General features: G+C 38.1%; 1 protein-coding gene across 1 annotated transcript in view; it reads right to left on the bottom strand.

The window, feature by feature from the left end:
* The window catches only part of VPS4B (vacuolar protein sorting 4 homolog B), a 27,186-nt gene extending 7,410 nt beyond the window's left edge, over nt 1–19,776 (bottom strand). The window contains exons 1-5 of the mRNA XM_012804272.2: nt 19,586–19,776; nt 10,275–10,386; nt 8,925–9,081; nt 5,493–5,560; nt 2,285–2,415 (exon numbers count right to left, since the gene is read on the bottom strand). Of these exons, the coding sequence (XP_012659726.1) occupies nt 2,285–2,415; nt 5,493–5,560; nt 8,925–9,081; nt 10,275–10,386; nt 19,586–19,612 (495 nt within the window). The 5' untranslated portion in view covers nt 19,613–19,776. The remainder of the gene's footprint in view (nt 1–2,284; nt 2,416–5,492; nt 5,561–8,924; nt 9,082–10,274; nt 10,387–19,585) is intronic.
* Nucleotides 19,777–20,243: the final 467 nt, after the last annotated feature.

Below are 20,243 nucleotides of genomic sequence, written 5' to 3'. Positions count from 1 at the left end.
AAAAAAAAAAAAAAGAAACACAAGCTTTCTAATAGCAGTTCATTTGCTTGCTCATTCATTCATTCAAGCAACATGTAAAAAGCAAGTGTGGACAGACAAAAGGATTTCTGCCCTCCATGGGGTTACAGTCTAGTGGTGGAAAAAGAAAAGAGGCACTTTCTGATCATTTCCTTGTATGTGCAGTATTCAATACCAGAATATTATATGAAATCTATAGCCAAAAAGAATGAGCAGCTGGGAAGAAGATTTTCTTGTAAATATTTATGACCTTTGGAGGAGTGAACCTAATAAATTTTGGATGAGCTGTGAAAGCACAGGTTAGTAGTTATTACACAGAGCAGACTTTCATGGTTGGGTAATGATAAGGGGATTCTACCTTAAGTTCCAGTTTGGCCAAAATACAACAAGTGAATGTATCAATTCCTTGCACCTTAATTTTGCCAATGAGAAATTATAATGCTATCTAAATAAACCAGGCTGGGTTACAGCTGGCAGTAACCTATCAAATACACAGTTAAAAAACTGCGAGGTGTGAACCATGAATAGATGCAAGATGTGTGGTCACTGCAGAAGAAAGATAGCAGATGACTGATGGCAAAAACAAATACTATTTTATTTACTTTACAAAACCCTTACCTTTTACTTTGAATTCTATTTTATTTCACATGTACGCAATTATACATCAGTGTTCTCCTGCGTGTGGCAAATATACCACTGGTATATGAAATACTTTTAGTGGTATCCAATTATCTTTTTTAAAAAATAATTTTTAAAAAATAATTATCTTTTTAATAAAAACACAGACATACAAAGCAGTCTTTTGATATAACGTTACTACGTAAAAATAAGTGAGATGATTTAAAGTTCAAATACCAGTAAAATAATCTACAGTGTTAGCAGTCAAGATGCCAGGTGCAGTGACTCTACTACTCAGGAGGCTGAGATAGCAGGACTGATTGAGCCTAGGAGTTTGGGACCAGCTCAGGTAACATGTCAAGGCTCAAACCAAACAACACAAATAACAAACCCTCAAACAAAAGTCAAGAGAATGTGATTATCTCTGAGGAAGAAAGAGGAAGAAGGGCTACTGCTGGTCTCTGATGACCTTGTATGTCTGGATCTGGGTGGGCACTGCACTGGCATGCTTGCTTTGTGATAATTACAATGCCTAACACTTAGGCCTTCCTGTATGTCTCTGGCTCTTCTATGCTATACTTTAATAAATAAATGGTACATGTATATGAAGAAAACCCATGAAAATGAGACATAAATGACTCATGTATGGAAAATTCTGGTATAAGTAGTATAACATGAACTGAATTCAACCCTATTTCTGCACCTTTTTAGGATTAATGACATCAGCTTTTACATTCCGAGTTTCACTTTCGTCAGGTTAGGTTGTAACTTGTGCCTCAAAGCTAGGTGGACACCACTTGGCCCACAGGTTCTTTACTCCTCATCACTGCGCTGTACGACATCACTGTCTGGACCTGTTCAGCCTGCAGCAAAATCATAGATTTGCTCTCTCCAAAAAGCAGTTGGTTTTCAAGAGGAAAAACCTGACTGTTAGACTGTGGGTATGGTCAGATCACAGACACAGGCTATCAGTCACGACAAGGATGATGGGAAGGAATGGCTCAGCACAGATCACTTATACCTGGAATTAGAACTTAAACTATCCTGAGAGAGTGGGTCTGTACCATTCTCTTCATGGTGATAATGCACTTTGATATGTACTTCATCTGAAGGTATTAAATAATTCTTAGTCTTCCTTTTAAAAAAATAGAAATACTCTTTTAAAATTAATACATGGCAAAAAATTCAAATAAAAGTCAAAAGTTATAACCTTATCTCCTTGGCACATGTTTTAAATCAATCCATCTATGTTTACTTCTCAGCCCACACATTTATTAACAAATGCAGAATCATACTACACATATCTTATAACTCACTTTTAGATCTTTATAACAGATGTGAAATCCTTCAATGAATTATAATGTAGATTTATACTTATTAGTATAGATGTATACTACGTTTTACTAAGCGTGTAGCTTTCCATTGCAAGTGGACAACTACTGGTTGACATTTAGGCTGTTCTGCAACATATGTACTGCAAATACAGATATGTATACAAAATAAAACATTTTTGTGTAAAGATATATCACTGCCTTATAACAGCCATAACTTATTTAAGGTAATTCATGATATGGTGACAAGAGTTCACAATGCTTTACCTCAGATATCAATGTGTTTTTAAAAAAATCATCAGATAAAATCATTTAAAAGTCATCTCACCTGTGAAAAGATGAGGAAATTTAATAGGCAGTATCACAGCTTCTTTTAGTGCTTCTTTGGCTCCTTCAAGACCAGCAACGTCACTCCACTTCACATTGGGTCGTTCTATAACAATGGCACCTACAAAAAAATTTTGTCATCTTTAAATTGAGGAAGCCTATTTCATCAAAGTTAGAAGATAACATGAAATAATGACATTAAAGAAATGCACTATAAAAATTGTCTAGGGTAAGTTTTATGTGCCAAAACCCTTTCTGAGATAGTGTGATGAGGAATTAGTTGCCTAGGAGGAGCCAGCAGGAGTCAGTAGCCAGGGTGGGTGGCTAGATACCTGGGGCAGTTCACTTTCACCTTTGTATTTCCACTTCCTCATTTGTGAAATGCAAATAATGTCATTTGCCTAAACTAAAAATCAAATGACATGAGTACCAGAGTGCTTGGAAAAACACCAAACATTACACAAAGTGGTTGTAATACTGTATTTAAATACACTGATTCTGGAGTATCAAAAGTACTTGTTCAGTTGAGGTTTAGCTACCTTTTCTAAACAAAACAAAAGATGATCTAATCTCCTCGAAGACAGGAAAGAAGGAAAGAGAAGGATGCAATGGAAGTGGATGATGAAAAAGGGAAAGTACGTCCCTACAAATCTGCAATACTTTCTTGAGATCTGCCAAATTTACCATTTTTGTAAATTAACAAAGTTATTTAAATCAATGATTTAATTTTTGAATGCAGTATATTCAAAAGCCATAGCAATTGCTGCCATAAGAGTCCAAGGATTTACTTTAATATAGATATTGGCAAAATTTCCTACTTATATTTCATTAAAAGCTTTTCCAAATTTCCAGTATACCAAAATTGTTCAACTACAAATTAAGCAGCCTGTTCTAAGATGACATGTAGTTGTACCAAGTATAACAAAACACCACTACTTACACAATCTAATTATTACTTCATAAAATTAGTTTTTCCATTTCTTCCAGTTAATAAAGATCATCTACCTTCTATTCCAAGACTAATTATGTTCAACTTCTTTAATTATGAAAATCTTTAGTTACTAGATAAAAATTAAATGAAACTATAAATACATTTGCATTCTAAAAGTTCAGACTTTCAATTCACTTTTCTATGTTCCATTAAGATTAATAATCCTATATGAGGAAAGGTTTACATCATGATAGGATTCTCAGTTAAATGAAAGAATTAATAAATTTAACTCAAGATTTTTGCTATAAATTTTTAAAATATGCTATAATTAATTTTCACATTTAACTGACACTTTTCTCCTTAAAGTTTAAGGTGACTTTGGCATGTTTGCTGATAAACAATTAAATATTAGACATTGCTTAATAGTTTCCAAAATTAAAAAGGTGAGATGGGATTATTAGCAAATATAAATAAAACAAATGGATTGTACTTTGAATTATGTAAGTTTATCCAGTCTTTGATCATACTATTTATAACACTAATACATCATTTATGCACAAAAAAATCAGAGTATTAAAATTAGCTAAAAGAAAAATCAAATCATAAACCCATTTTTAACTATCACTACACTTTATGTCATGATCTAAAACAGAAGTAGAAAGATTTAAAATAGTGTTTCAGGAAAAAAATAGGAAAGATTCAAAGAAAGATATTATACCATGAAATCCATCAGCAAACTATTAAAAGATTGGGGGGAAAAGGACTCTCAGATATCAAAGGCAAAGACTCCTTTCATATACTATTTCATCCTGGAATTCCAAGTATTTGGTCTTTTTACATCTCCAGTTTTTACCATAACTGACAGGGAATTTAGAGAAATCCCTACTGAAAATTGGTTATCTTTTTCAAAATTATAGATAATCCATTTTTCTTGGGGGTGGGGGAAGGCAGGTAGGATGACGGAAATAAAACCAAAACCAATAGGGGAGACAGAAAACAACCTCTTGCCGTATAACTGAAACAGGCCACTTGGTACACACCACTGGGTTACCAACAAATACTTAGTGAGTGTGCAGTGTGTGTTAGCACCACTTCAGGCCATGGGGACGCAGCAGTGGAAACTCAGGAGTCTCTGCCCTTGAACTATATCCACCACATACCCACCTTGTTAACTTTACTGTTTTCAATATACTATCTTTATGGTGTTCTGTAAGTCCCAGTGGGGTAGGTAAAACAGAATATTACCAAAATGAAGAGACTAGTATAGCAAAGTTAAAGAGGTCTGGCTAAGGTAGGTATATTCACTATTCAGTAATAAAACCTGATTTGTAATGGAAATCCTTTCCCAGTTACATGATCTATTTAGAGTGATTCAAATAGACAAAAACATACTAATGGGGAGCATAAATTCAATTTCAAAAGCCATTAAATAGGTCTATCTAAGAACAATCTCAGCAATTAAAGAAGATAGCACTTAAATAGATGCCTTTTTAGATACAGAGAACTACTATTTATTGAGTCCCTAGAATTTGTCAGATATAATATTATTAATCTTAATGGCCCTGAAAGGAAGGTATTACTAATTTCCATTTCATGGGTAAGGACTCAGACTCTGAAAGGTTTAATAACTTGCCCATGATTAGAAGGCTTCTAAGTGGCAAATCCTTGAGTGGAATTGAGATCTGAATGGAGCCAAAATCTTTGCCCTCTTCAATATACCACTACACTGTAACAGAGAATGAAAGAGCGTTTAAAGGGGTGGAAGGTAAAAACAGAAAGCTCAAAGAGAAAGGTAAACAGGAACACTAACAGGCAATGAGGAGGAGTAGGTTAGAGACATGAAATAAACCATCAATGAATGAGTTACAGCAATGGCCAAAAAGCCAAGTGCAATTCCTAATTAGTTCTGCTCCTTGACAGTAGTGAATCTTAATAGCACTGGATTTTGTAGTGTACGACCAGTATGAATGCTACCTTCTCTAAATGAGCACAAATACACAAAATGCAAGAGAATAAGTTGACTGACAGCCTTTTAAAGGCATATATAAACCCAAATAATACTTTTCCTACATAAGAAATCAAACTGTTAGAGACCCTAGAGAACTGTTGTCCCTGTTAAAAAGCTGTAAAGATATCTAGCACATGACCACTGTGAATCAAAGCCACTTCCAAACACAGAATGGAGGAAAATAAAACAATTCAAATAGACAATTTGCTATGAGTCTTTTAAATAAGACAGAAAATTTAAAAATGAAATCTAAAGCAACCTTGAAGTTGATTCTGTAGTTTCTTTTTTTCAGGGTCATCAGATTCTCCTTCCCCATCACTGTCATTCCTAATAAAAAGAATTTAATATATTCAAATAATCACTCATTACTATCAAATAAGGCTCATGTTATTATTTTTAAGACTATATTAAATAAAACAGGAAGCAGGCACATTATCAATTAATAGAGAATCATGAACAGATGAGTGACAAAATGACCAAAATAAAGAAGAACTAGCTCCAAATTCCCATGACACACCTGCATATGTATTAATTCATAAATGCATGCCCCACACATCATTCCATGAAGGATTTAAGATGAATTGCAAACAACAATAAAAACATCAGGACCAGGCAAAATATAAATTAGAATGAGAAGTCATATCAGAACAAAAAATCCAGAATACTAATTATCTAAGGTACAAGAGCCTATAACACTTAGTCTGTGGTTCCAAAGGATCAGTGAAGCTTTTTGATGACAATGAACTGAATGCACAGAACAAGTACTCATTTCATATCTAGAAATTTATCCTGAGGAAATAATTTCAAATGAGTTCAAGGATTAACTATAAAGATGCTCCCACCCACACTGTTTGCCAACTGGGAAAAACCACAGATAATTTATGTTCAATTGAGAAGATTAGCATATGATGGAAAACATTGCAATCTTTAAAAACAATATTATAGAAATATTTATTGGAAAGGTGTTCCTGATACAATGTTGAGTGAAAAAATGATAAAGTAAAAAATACAGCATTATATAATTTTAAAAACCATAAGATATAAAGGGGGAGAAAAAGCTTGGCAGGTTTTATGCCAAAATGGGACTGTCTTTTAGGATGGTGGGGCTTGGGGTGAGGGAGAAACCACAAACCTGACTGACTGGACACTCATTCACCCCTAAAGGCTGTAAGGCTGTCCTCATAAAAAACTGCCCTCTGGAGGCTCCGTTACAGTTAGGGCTCCACATGAGATTTAAGTTCTTTTAAGAAAGTGGGGGCTGCTCTCAAGAAGACCAAATGTTCAGGGCTTTTTTTTTTTTTTTTGTAGAGACAGAGTCTCACTTTACCACCCTCAGTAGAGTGGTGTGGTGTCACAACTCACAGCAACCTCCAACTCCTGGGCTTAGGTGATTCTCTTGCCTCAGCCTCCTGATAGCTGGAACTACAGGCACCCGCCGCCCTCAGTATATGAGGTCCCTAACCACTGAACCACAGACACCACCCCCCAAATGTTCCGGTTTTGCTGAGGGAGCTGCAGCAGAGAGTCACTGTCTGCTCACAAGCACTGGGAAGCTGAGCAGGTGTGTGTGTGTGTCAACAGTGGGACCCCTACTGGAACAACCCAGACATAACTGGGCACAGCTAGTGATAAGGATTCCAGACTTAATTCTCTTGCCCCCAAATGCTATAAGGTAATACCACATAATAAATCCCTATTTGTTTAAATGAGCCTAAGCGGGTCCAACTGTTTGTAAGATTGCTCTTTTTTTTTTTTTTTTTTTTTTGAGACAGAGCCTCAAGCTGTCCCCTTGGGTAGAGTGCCGTGGCATTACAGCTCACAGCAACCTCCAACTCCTGCGCTCAAGCGAGCCTCCTGCCTCCGCCTCCCAAGTAGCTGGGACCACAGGCGCCCACCACAACGCCCGGCTATTTTTTGGTTGCAGCCATCATTGTTGTTTGGCAGGTCCAGACTGGAGATTCGAACCGGCCACCTTAGGTGTACGTGGCTGGCGCCTTAGCCAGTTGAGCTATAGGCGCCGAGCCAAGATTGTTCTTTAGTACGGGAAAAGAATGGGAATCTCCGAGTCAGGTAACCACCTCAGGAGAGATCATTACAGGGTCTTCAAGCAAGACTAGAAGAACTTCAACAGACAAGGAAAGAGACAAGTTTCTGCTGGCAAGGGAGTTTCAGGCACAGCTGTAGATCCCTGGCTTAATTCTTCCCAGTATTTTCGTTTTATGTTGGAGTTCCTATCTTACACTGACCATCCTTACTTTCATGTAAGTTCAAATTCAATAATCCATAAGATTGGACTGTCACCATAGTTGCAAAAGGTAAAATGTCCTTAGAGTGTTACAGAAACTCCCTTGTTCCCTGATCACATCTTGAACAGAAAATACAAAACTTAAACAGTTTTCCTCAAACTCTGCCACACAATGTGAGGCAGTATGTCAACTCCAGTTCTTAAATTCCACATGTTGTCAGTGGTCTGTGCGAGCAGCCACAAAGCACTGTCTAAAAGATCCTCCTGACCACAGGGGATCATCTGAGTAACAGGTCCCACTATATATACCATGAACTATAAGTACCACGTCCTATACAGCTAGGCAGAGCCTCAATGCTTCCAAGCCCAACCAGACCAGGTAACTCCATCCTAGAATCTCATTTTCTTAAGAATGTGTCATTGGAAACCACTTCTGGCACCAGTTACAATACAACGTATTATCTGTCACCCAAAGTCACCCCTAAGGTCTCCATACGTAGGAAAAATGAGAAATTGCAGCTAAATGTACCTGTATTAACAAAATACTCACTACAAAATTTTACAAAATACTCTCTATGTATTTGCCATCCTTTTGCAAAATTTTATAATGAATATTTTATAAATATAGGTAAATTAAGCTATAATTTCTCATTTTCCCTTTGTATGGTGACTTAAGGGGCAATTTTTGGGATACCCTGGAGAATATAGTCAGAGAAGACCTCGTTTGAATATGTTCCCACTGCTTACCACAGAACTTGACATACACATATTACATGGTGAATAAATTAATTCTGCTTCAAGAAGTGATATATCTCTGGAAGACATTCAAAAATGGGTTTTAATATTTATAAATTATGCCGTGCTGTTTTTCTTTACAATGACAACATCAAGCAAATCTAAAGCAAATGTCTATCTAAAAATTTTAAAGGACATCCAAAAAATTATTTACATTGTTGGAGTTATTTTTCATTTTGTCCATGTGGTGAAAAGATTTAATTCACAGATAACTCCTGTAATTTTAAACTTCAATATTACCTAATGGCCAGAAGGTAACTGAGTGCCAATCCTTCAGATGTTTTCCCCTACTAGCAGTGAGCAGTCATGGAAGATTGAAGTATATATCCTCCTCTAAGATCAGCAAACTAGCAGCTGACAAACCTTTTTCCATAAAGGATGAGAAGACAAGCAAATATTTTAGGTTTTGTGGGCTACATAGTCTCTACCGCAACCCCTCAATTTTGTTATTACATGAAAGCAGCCATAGACAACAGGATAAAGAACGGGCAATGCTGTGTTCTGATGAAACTCATTTATGAAAACAAACAGCAGGTCAGGTTCCGCCCACAAGCCATGGTTTGATTAAACAGCCAGTTTAATCAGAAGAAATTTATTTCAGAAATTAAAAGTTAAAAGCTACAATAAAACCAAATGTTTTTAAACACATACCCTTTCTCATCTGCTGGACTCGGCTGTCCCTCCTTCACCGGCTTCTGTGGCTTTTTCTCTTTCTTTTTCAGGTACTCCTTAAGCTGTTCTGCTCTATCAAGATATTCTGTACACTTTGCCCTGATGCTTTGCTTGGCTTTTTCTCCCTGTGCTTCATCTATTAAAGGGAAATGATAAGAGATTTTTTTCCATGAGAATTCTATATAGAAAGGTTTAAACTCTTAATTGTGTTTTTTAAACAAGGAAATTCCGTTGGGAGAGGGAGAGAAAATCATCTCTAACTCATTGATAACCCATGATTTTCAACTCTTTTTTTATTTTTTTCCCCAAGTGGGACTGCAGATCAACAGTGGGTCTGAGACAGAAAAAAATCTGAGCAAGGCAGTAGTTTATTTTAAGATAATGTTAAATAATAAATTGTTTAAAATTCTGTGGGTTTCATATTCTTACTCTACATAGTGCAGACATTTGAAAGCTACTTGTCCCACAAGGACCCAATTATAAGACAAATAGAAGTAAAGCCATACTAACCATTTTACTAATGTCTACGTAAACTTTATTTCAGAGTATAAAAAGTGATGGAAATCCTCTATATTATGTGTAACACCAGCACAGTAATTTTACTGCATAAAAGCCTCTGTCAGAGCTATCTTCAAAAGTGACCCTTAGCAAAATATGCATGCATGGGATCAGCCCTGTGTATCTTAAATGTTATGGTTCATTCTTAGTTTTACTTTAATTTGATATAAAATCTCAAAATTAAATGAGAAAGCTCAAAAGAAAATCATAACTTATCCAACTGCATCAGGTTTAAGATGCATGAGGGCAGGGCTCTCTATCCATTTTGCTCACCGTTACATCTTGTGCCTAGAATAGTGCCTGGCACATGGTAAACATGTAACCATACTTGTAAAATACATGAGTAAAATGTTTCCCAACCTAGCTAGAATATTTTCAAAAATACACTTAGAAAAATGAGTCAACCTATATTACACAATTTGGGTACATTACCAGCAAAATAAAAAGTAATTGCCACTGAGATGTCTAGGTATACAAAGTGGTAACTGTGATAGTTCTCAAATTTGTGAGCTAAGTCTAGTACTTAAAAGTTACAAGGAAAAAAGTGGAATTTTTTTGGCAAATGGAAGCATTAGAATTTGCTGGCATTTTATTTCAATTTTTATAAATGAAATAGAGTAATTTCTTCTTTAAGGGTTCCCCCCCCCCCGCAGGTTTTGGCTAGGGCTGGGTTTGGACCACCACCTCCAGCATATGGGGTTGCACCCTACTCCTATGAGCCAGAGGCACCGCCCCTTTTAGTGTTTTTCAAAAAGTAACCTGTGACCTTACATTTAACTACATGGAGAAAATACTGCACGGCATGTTGATAGAGTTGAAGGGCTTCTTCGTAGTTCCCCGCTTTGTCTTCCTGGGCTGCTTTGCTAGCAAGATCTATTGCTTTCTGTTGGAGGGAGGCAAAAGAATGACATTAAAATCAAGCCATAAACCTAAGTCTGAAGTAATTATATTGAAAGTTTTCTTAAAAAATAAAAGCAACCTAAAAACAAATCCATCTTTTTTTTTCTAAATCACAACTGCATTTTATTATAAATTACAAAATTATAAAATACAAATTATATTTGTTGTATGAGTAAATGTTATCAGAATACTACTTTCTCTAGTCCTAACCACTAAAATTCACATGCAATTTTCACTGAGCTAAAGTCAAATCTAGGGCTAATAAGAAATAATCAGATGATCTGAAAATTCAAATTGAACAACTATTCATATAAATTCTCAAAAGTTAAATGCTGCTGTATCTAAAGCACACAACAATAATGGAAATGGAGTAAAATCCCTACAAAAGCAATATGGCAATGAAATATCAAGAACCTAAAATACCCAAATCTTTTAATCCAGTAATAATTTTTAAAAGGTTTACTAAGCAAAGATTTTAGGGGTCTTTTAACAAAAACAAAACCTGGAAACTTAAATCATAAATAGAATATTAAAGGATCATTAAATTAGTATTAAGAAATATTTACAATAACATAGAAAGTATTTATAATGGGCCTTTTCATATGCAGCAAATATTATTTGAAATAATAGTGAAAAAAAGATGGAAAAAAATTTAACAAGGAGTATCTTTCATAAGACTACATTTTCTAGTTTCTCACACCTCATAAAAATATCCACAATGAACATGGACTGCTTTTGTGGCATTAAAAAAGAAACTCCTAGAAACAGATTCATATAAATATATGGAAGAGATTTTTGAAAATGACAATGAAAAAAGCCAAATCAACAGTGAAAGAATATAGGCTTTTTAAGAAATTATGCTGGAACTGAATATCCATACGCACACAAAAACAAACCTCCACTTAGCCTTAACACTTTTGCAAAAATTAACTCAAAATGGATCACAGACTTAAATATAACATGTAAAACCATAAAACTTTAAAGAAAAACATGGAGAACTTCGGGATCTAGAGCTGGGTAAAGAGTTCTCAAATGTGATATCAAAAGTACAATATACAAAAGGAAAAATGATAAGCTAGACCTTATCAAACTGAAAAGGATGAGAAAAGGTAAACCACAGACTGGAGAGATCTGTGAAACACGTATCTAACAAAAGACTAGTATCTAGAATACATAGAACTCTCAAAATGGAACAACTTGCCCATGTTAAAAACTGCACAGACACACTCATACAAATACACACAAGTACAAGTAAAACTGGGAAAATATGAGTAAGAGAAGTAGAATGGACCAATGTCAATATCCTGATTGTGTATTTTGCTTGTTTTATAAGATGTTATCATTGGAGGAAATTGGGTAAAGGATACACTGGAACTCTTTGTATTATTTCTTACAACTGCATGTGAAATACAGTTATTTCAAAATAAAAGTTTCATTAAAAACTATACAAAAAGTACAAATAAAAAAGCACTGATTTCTTAAAATAGACCAACTGGGTTAATTTAAATAGTAAACTTCTATTCAACAGAAATAAGAGCCAGCTTAAATAAAATAATTATGGCTAGCTTGCATTAAAAATAAACGTATAATTTAAAAAAATCACTCAATCCAAAAGGCAACCATTCATAAGAATATGGATGGGAAATCCGTAAACGGCAGATTCGAGAAACACACTTCCTCTGCTGTAGAAAAAGGGAAGAAAAATAAATCCTGTGTTTGAGAGTTGACAAAATACAAGTTACACGTTTGATAGTTCAAATAGCCTGAACTCAGAGCTAAATTTTCATCAGTTTTGTAAGTGAGGCAGGATATAAATAAAAAGTGGCTTTATAAATAAAGCACATGGTCAACTGGTGGTTAGGTGAGACTGGTCACATAAAAATGTATCCCAAAGGCCCACTGGGTAAGCCACACAGTAGAAATAAATTTTCTTATTCTGACATAATTTTCTTCTCAGATTATTTTGAAGTGCTGTGCCATTCATTCCCTTCATTCAGTCAGCCCTTATTGTGGCATCACACTGACACTTGTTAAGAGCAAAACACTTTATACTATAGTTGGTATTACTTAAGCAACTAAGTCCAAACATGGTTCCAGTTAGTTTAAACCAGCCTTTCTCTGATGATGGAAATGTCTGGATCTGCACTGCCCAGTATGGAAGCCACCAGCCATATACAGTTTTTAAGAACCTGAAATGTTGCTAATGTGACTGAGGAGTTTATTTATGAAGGACACTACAAAAGTTTTGAGATACACAAAACTTAAGAACCATAAAATCATTTTGATTATTATATTTTCTCAAAATAATCACTGACATTCTAAGTATTTTTGCTTTCTTAAAAACCAGTTTTGAAAACACTTGTTCCATTCCTTTTCTTCAAATGCTGTAGGCTCACTTTCTTTTCTTCTTTTTTTTTTTTTTTTTTTGGCTGGGGCTGGGTTTGAGCCTGCCACCTCCAGCATATGAGGCCCGAGCCTACCCTTTTGAGCCACAGCGTAGGCTCACTTTCATAGCATGACAGCTTCTTCAGGGCTAGAGAACCTTCTTCCATGCATTCGATTTTTGCCTATAGCAAACAGGAAATAATCACATGGGGCCAGGTCAAGACTGCACAGTGGATGAGTCAGAAGTTTAACCTCTGTGGACTCCAGGAACCGAATGGTGATGTTGTCTGTGTGGGAGGATGCACTGTCATGCTGCTAGATGGTCCATGGCAGTCCTATCCTTGGATGCCATTCTTGAAGTGTCCTGAAAACTTCTGGAAAGCAGCATACTGCTGTACCACTGAGCAGCAGCAGTCCTTTGTTCCTCCAGAAGAAGACATACAACAAAACTGTTTTTGGAGAAGAAAGTTGCCACCATTTCTTCCCAATACTTTGGGGCTACTTGACTTTTGTTGATGGATTTTTATTGGGGAAAAAAATTCATACTGTGGAATGACATTCTCTCTATTAAACTGGTAAATCCAGGTTTCATCCTCAGTAACAATGTCAGAAACTCACACAGACTTGTCTCCATCAAATCTGACCAACATTTCTTTACACCATTCAGGATGGATGTGCCTGTGTTCATCTATCCAAGTATAAGGTATCCATCAGGATGAAATTTCCTGATTTGAAGATAATCGCGCAGGATTTTTTGGACACTGCCAGCAATCCAATCTGTAGCATCGCTTCAGTGTCCTTAAATGTCACTCGATTGCTTTCATCAACCATTTTTTCCACAATGGGAATGTTTTCCTCAGCCACTGCAGCTGCCTGATGCCCACTCCTCGTCATTCACTGAAGCGCAGCTTCTTCTAAATTCTTGAAACCACAGAAAAATTGTCAAACAGGAAGCGTAAGCTTTCCGAAAGCCTATTTACCCACTTTTAACATCACAGAAAATCATTATTTTAGCATTTTTCATTTGAAATGAAATTAACCTTCATCTTGGGTGGTTTTGGAGCCCTACCTATTCTATCAGAATACAATCGATCCTACCATCTCCACTGTGAAGACCCTAGTTCAATCTATTATCACATATGTCAAAATTATGACCCAGCCTGTGCGTGGTCAGCCTGCTTTCATCCTTGTCACTCTCAAGTGTATGTAGCAACCTTTGATGGCTTTGCATTGTAAACAGTAAAATCCAAATGCTGGAGCGTAACCAACAAGGCCTGAAATCCTCTAGTCCATCCTTACTCAGGCAGTCTGAGCAGATGACCCCTCTACCTAGAATGCTCCTTGTTCCTTTCCATTGACAAATGACGTGTGACAGTCTACTTTTTATCCTAGTTTGGATAGCAAGTCTTTAGAGGCCCCGCTTCCCCCATCTGCTACATCTAAAGCTGCCCTCCAACCCTCCTTTTAGCTACCCCCTCATGCCTACACTCCCTTAGTCCCTCATTTTCTTTCTGTTTACCTGTATACTCACTCACTGGCTATCTCCTTTATGCAGGTAGGTTCCGCGAGCACAGAGTGGAGCCTAGAATGGTGCTGGCATTCCATGTGTACTAAAATTGTTGAACAAATGAAAATCAATTCCCTATGGCTTTCTCAAAATCTTCCTTCCTTCCTTTGGTTACTTTACTTCTGTCACTTCTTTTTTTGAGACAGAGCCTCAAGCTATCCCCCTGGGTAGAGTGCCATGGCATCACGCTCACAGCAACCTCCAACTCCTGGGCTCAAACGAGTCTCCTGCCTTTGCCTCCCAAGTAGCTGGGACTACAGGCGCCTGCCACAACGCCCGGCTATTTTTTGGTTGCAGCCATCATTGTTGTTTGGTGGGTCCGGGCTGGATTTGAACCCACCACCTTAGGTGTATGTGGCTGGCGCCTTAGCCACTTGAGCCACAGGCGCCGAGCCACTTCTGTCACTTCTTAATAACAATTTCTCTTCACTAGATAGTTCTCTCCACCTTCCTACTTTGACATTCCCTCCATTAATGATATGCCAAATGGAGGATTCTACTGGTCTATGCAACCTTTCTTTCTCCTCAGCAGAAAAATGTGTTTAAGTCTCAGCTCAGATTCATTATCTAAAATGCACCTAAACTCCCCAGTTACTAGATTCCTCTCTAGCTATCACCTTACATTTCTTTGCCTCCACAGTAAAATCCTAAAGAACACCCCACATTCCTCTTTCTTTCTTTCCTTCTTCCCCCTCCCCCTTTTTCCCCATTGTCTTGGAACTCCTGGACACAAGTCCAGGTGATCCTCTCACTATGGCTTCCCAAATTGGTAGGACTATAGGTGCACGTCACTATGCTCAGCTAAAATTTCCCATTTTTTGTGGAGACGGGGTCTAACTATGTTGCCCACATTGGTTTTCAACTTCTGTCCTCAAGTGATCCTCCCGCTTTAGTCTTCCAAAGTGCTAGGATGACAGGTGTGAGCCACCAGCACCAGGCTTGACCCATCTCCTGCTCCTCTCAAGCAATGCTATCTAACTCATTCTCTGTCTTGACAAGAATAACAAATACCTTGACAGTGTCTCCTTTCTTCACCTTCACCAAATTATTCTCTTCTGGTTTTACTCTTGATGTGTAACAATTCTTTTTCAGGGTCCATTTTCTCTCTCCTTAAATGTCAATATTCTATTGGGTTCCTATCTTGGTCCTTGTTTTTCCTCATTCTGTAAACTCTCCAAGATATGACTCTCTACTACCATCTGTAAGCCAATAACTCCCAAGTCCTTTCTCCAATTACTCTCCTTAGTTCTAAAATATGTATCCAAATGTTCACCAGACATTTCTATTTGATTGTCTCCACAAGCATCTTAAACTCAACAAATTCAGAAGTTACCATCCTGGCTCCAAATATACCCCTCATGTTGTATTCCCAGAATCAATTCCTATCCACTCAGATACCTAATCCAGAACTCTGGGAGAAAACCCAGACCCTTTCTCCTCCCTCCCTTTTTTAAATGCAGGGAATAAGCCTCACTATTCTTCTCCAATATTTCTCTGACCAATCCTCTTCTTTACTTGAATAGGTATTACACTAATTTGGCTCCCTATCAACTCCTATCATACCAATCCCTGCTTCTTAACAGGTCCCCTTCTTTCCACTGCTTCCAGGTCTGCTACCAGTCAAGTTTTTCTCTGTGCGCATATGCTAGCTTCATTATAAAACAAAAGCCTGAGGATATCAGTCCACTGTTTAAAACTATGACTTCTCACCTAACACTTCTATAACTCCCTATCTATGGCAGGATGAGGACCCACCACATACGTGGCACACATGGCCTAACTCTTTAGGTTTGAGTTTCTACCTTGTACACTAAGTTCCAGTCATACCAAACCACTGGCACAACCTGGACCAACTCGACTGTGCACCTTTGTGCATATGCTAGCTTCATTATAAAACAAAAGCCTGAGGATATCACTCCACTGTTTAAAACTATGACTTCTCACCTAACACTTCTATGACTCCTCACCTAACACTTCTATGACTCCTCACCTAACACTTCTATAACTCCCTATCTATAGCAGGATGAGGACCCACCACATGGACCACAACCTGGACCAACTCGGACTGTGCTCCTTTGTATACAGCATACTCTCTGCCTGGAATTACCCTATTCTACCATCTCCTCATAAAACTCCAGCTTGTCCATGACTCCGTGCAGTAGTGGTCCTCCTGCTGCAAAGCCCTCCCCAATACCTCTGGGTGGTCAACTTACATGTCCTATAGCTGTCCTCTTTCTCCCAGGGATCACACTCTTATGTCATGGATGGTATGTTATTTTTATGATTCCCTAGTGCTAAGCAAAATGTCTGGCAGAGTAGACACTCAAAAGTACTTAAGACTGAGTGAACTTTGAGTCCTATATCAACCATATTACTTGTAGCTTCTCCCAATCCTCTGCAAGGTTTATCACAGTTCTAGACTGAGGCACAAGTTGATACTCGCTATCTGAAAAACATTCAACTTTCTCACTTAAGGAAACAGAATGTTGCAGTGAAAAAAAACAATGATTTGTAAGCAGACAGATGTGGCTTCAAAACCATCTTCAACACTAATTAACTATATGTTTTTGGACAAATCATAACCTTAATAAACATAAGTTTCTTATGCTATGAAAGTGGATTTATATTCACCCTAAATAATGTTTTGGAGGATCAAATGAGATTATATGAAACACCAAACAATTAGTGTTAGCAGCATTCACTTTACCTACAATGAAATCACCTCCTCTGTGAAACACTTCTCATTTGTCCTCAGAAGAATGTGAAGAAACTCTAATTCCATTATATATCCCTCTTATCATAGGGGATATCATCCAAGACCCCCAGTGGATGCCTGAAACTACTAATAGTACTGAATCCAATATATACCATTTTTCCCTAGTAAAAATGAAAAAGATTCATAAATTAGACACAGTAAGACATTAACAATGACTATCTCTTTCTCAAAGTATCTTAATTGTATGCTACTCATCCCTCTTGTGATAATGTGAGATGATAAAATGCCTACGTGATAAGATGAAGTGAGGTGTATCATACAGTAACATCTAAAAATCTGTAGCTTAGCAGCTTGGGTGCCAACCACATACACCGGGGCTGGCAGGTTTGAACTTGGCCAGGGCCTGCCAAACTATGGCAATTACAACAAAAAATAGCCGGGCGTTGTGGCAGGTGGCCTGTAGTCCCAGCTACTTGGGAGGCTGAGGCAAGAGAATCACTTAAGACTAAGAGTTGGTTCAAATTGTATGTGGAAACAACACACTGTATCCCATGATAGTATTAATGTGCACAAGTATGATTTAAGAAAAAAAAGAAAAAAAAGACTAAGAGTTGGAGGCTGTGAGCTGGTACATCATGGCATCTACTGAGGGCGACATATCGAAACTATCTCAAAAAAATAATAATAAGTTGTTTATTTCTACAATTTTCCATTTAATGTTTTTGGACTGCAATTGACTACAGGTAACTAACTGATACTGTAGAAAGCAAAACTGTGGATGAGGCAGGACTATTATATAGAAATAATTAAATTATTTTATAATTTTTGACTTTTATCTACCTGCATTCCCTCATTAGATTACAAGCACCTGGCTACAAGGATTTTTACCTTGTTCAGTGGTAAAGTTATTCATTATATGAATAGTCTTCATCCCAATTTCCTAGGTTACAAGATTGAAAAGGCTGCATAAGAAAGCACACCTGTGACCCCATCGCGAATAAGTTATAACTTGAAATACCTCTTGTTTAACACTAGCAAATATTTCATTAGTGTTGGTCAATCTCTAGCTGGTTCACTGAAGAAATGAAGAATAATTTGAATTAAATGTGACATTCTGGTTATAGAACAAAACTCCAAATCTTGCAAAAGACAGATAACAGTAAATGGCTGAAGATTATGTTGTAGACAGCCCAATTCACACACAAGTCTCTGACACATGAAAAGCTGACAGACTAAAACCAGTTAACAAACCAACAAGGATGAGGATGAGCCTTCAAAAGAAATGACATCTAAACTCAAAGGAACAACACTTTACCAAATGACCAATACTTTTTCAAATACATTCACCAAAAAGACCCTTTACAATGGGAATACAAAAAAACTTAACTGAAGATTGTTGTATCTTAGTTTTATACAATTTTGATGGAAAAGATACACAGACAAATCAACACGACTTGTTCTTTATTCTATGAAATAAGCAACTGTTGTAATTGTTTTATGAAAGATACAAAACATTTATTTTCATAACCCTTCAGGTCAATTTTTAGGATAAAAGTCCCAAGTAAGCCCCCTCTTTCTTTTTTGTGAAATTCTGGTGTAGGTTTTAATGGATCTACTTTCTGAGTGGTCTTTCTTCAGAACTGATTATCTTGCATTAAGGAGTTCTTCTATTATCTTTGGTGCCTCTACTAGGCACCCAATAAATATATGTTCAAAAACTACCAGAAGACCAAGACAAGGATTCAAAAAAGGTATTTCACAGTACTCTTGTGTATCAAACAGTCTTGATTGGGAGTAAGTCTCATTACGTTCTAAACTCCATCAATGTCCTAGATCCTTACCGGGGATGGGAAACAGTTACATAAATTCTGTCAATGAATTAATTCCATTTCGCAGAAGACTAATCTAAAATCTTAGATTTCCATGATTTACGTACAAAACACTGTGCTCATAGAGGTGGGGCTGGGGGAAGTGACAGGAGTTTAAGAATACTCCACGATCTTGTACATAATCTGGGGGTCAAAGGAGAGTGTACATAAATACCTGTGTTCAATGAATTCACGGAGACTGTGCAGGGTGATTCTAACCTCAGACTCTAGGGTTGTTCTCATATATCTACCTACCTGACGGCTCGGAAGGAAGGGCTTTGCTGTATCAGCTTGTGAAACTAAGAGAAACTAGTCCAGAGCAGTGCTTTGTAAAAATCACATTCTTTCCTTTCTCTCTCACACTGAGTGGACAGATCTACCTAGCTTGGATCAAACTCGGCTGGTTTGGGGTGGGAGTAAAGCCTCAAAGTCAAGAGTCTCACAAGGCCAGTGGCCCGGAGACCCAAACAGCGGGCCTGAAACCACCCTTCAGCTGAAAGGCGCCCGCCCCCCACCTGCGGCTTCCCGCCGAGCCGCCCTCCTTGGCCCTGACCAGAGGCGCGGCCGTTTCCTCTTTCCTCCGGGCCCCGCACCCAACTTCTCGCGCCTCCAGCTGTCCAGGGGGACGGGGGATGAGCAGCAGTACCTGGAGGTTGTTGGAAGTGGATGCCATGGCGGAGATCCAAGGCGGTTCCCTGGGGGTGGGGATGAACGAGGCTTGAGAAGAGCCAACAGCAGCGACGCCGAATCGCGCCCGGGGTGATGGGCCCCAAACTGGGGGTGGTCGCTCTCGCGCCCTGAGTGGTGGCCTCCTTTCCGGAACTTATCCTAGAACACCACCACTCCCAACTAGCCGCCCGACCCTCCTCACAAAACTTCCGCAATCCCGAACCTCTCCCGGCCCCGGCCCCGCCTCTACCCCGCGCACTTCCGCTGTCGTCATCAGCACGCGCGCCGCCCAATCACCGGTTCTTCCGCGTCTCGCCGGAGCCCGGCACTCGGGCTCTGGGAGTGTAGCCTTGAAGCTCGTGAGGCCAGGCGGATGTCGGGTTTAGTGCAGGCGCACCACAACTCCGGCCTAGGGGCTGGGAGGAGCGCAAGCGCGAGAAGACAGGGTCTTTTCCCCCGGAAGTCTTTCACGTTGGGATGAGTCGTTCGCCATTGGTCTCTTCCATTTTTGTCTGCTTGTGTTGTGGCTCTGTGGCTTTTAAGTGAAAAAAGTCATCCCATCTTCAAGACTGAGCGGTTGAAGGCTTTGGGCCTGTTACTATTACTCATCCACTCCCGTATCCTCATCTGTGGAA

Source organism: Otolemur garnettii, unplaced genomic scaffold (genome assembly GCF_000181295.1).
Source record: "Otolemur garnettii isolate 467f Iridium unplaced genomic scaffold, OtoGar3 scaffold00027, whole genome shotgun sequence".
NCBI lineage: Eukaryota > Metazoa > Chordata > Mammalia > Primates > Galagidae > Otolemur > Otolemur garnettii.
This window is presented reverse-complemented; position numbering and strand designations above follow the sequence as displayed.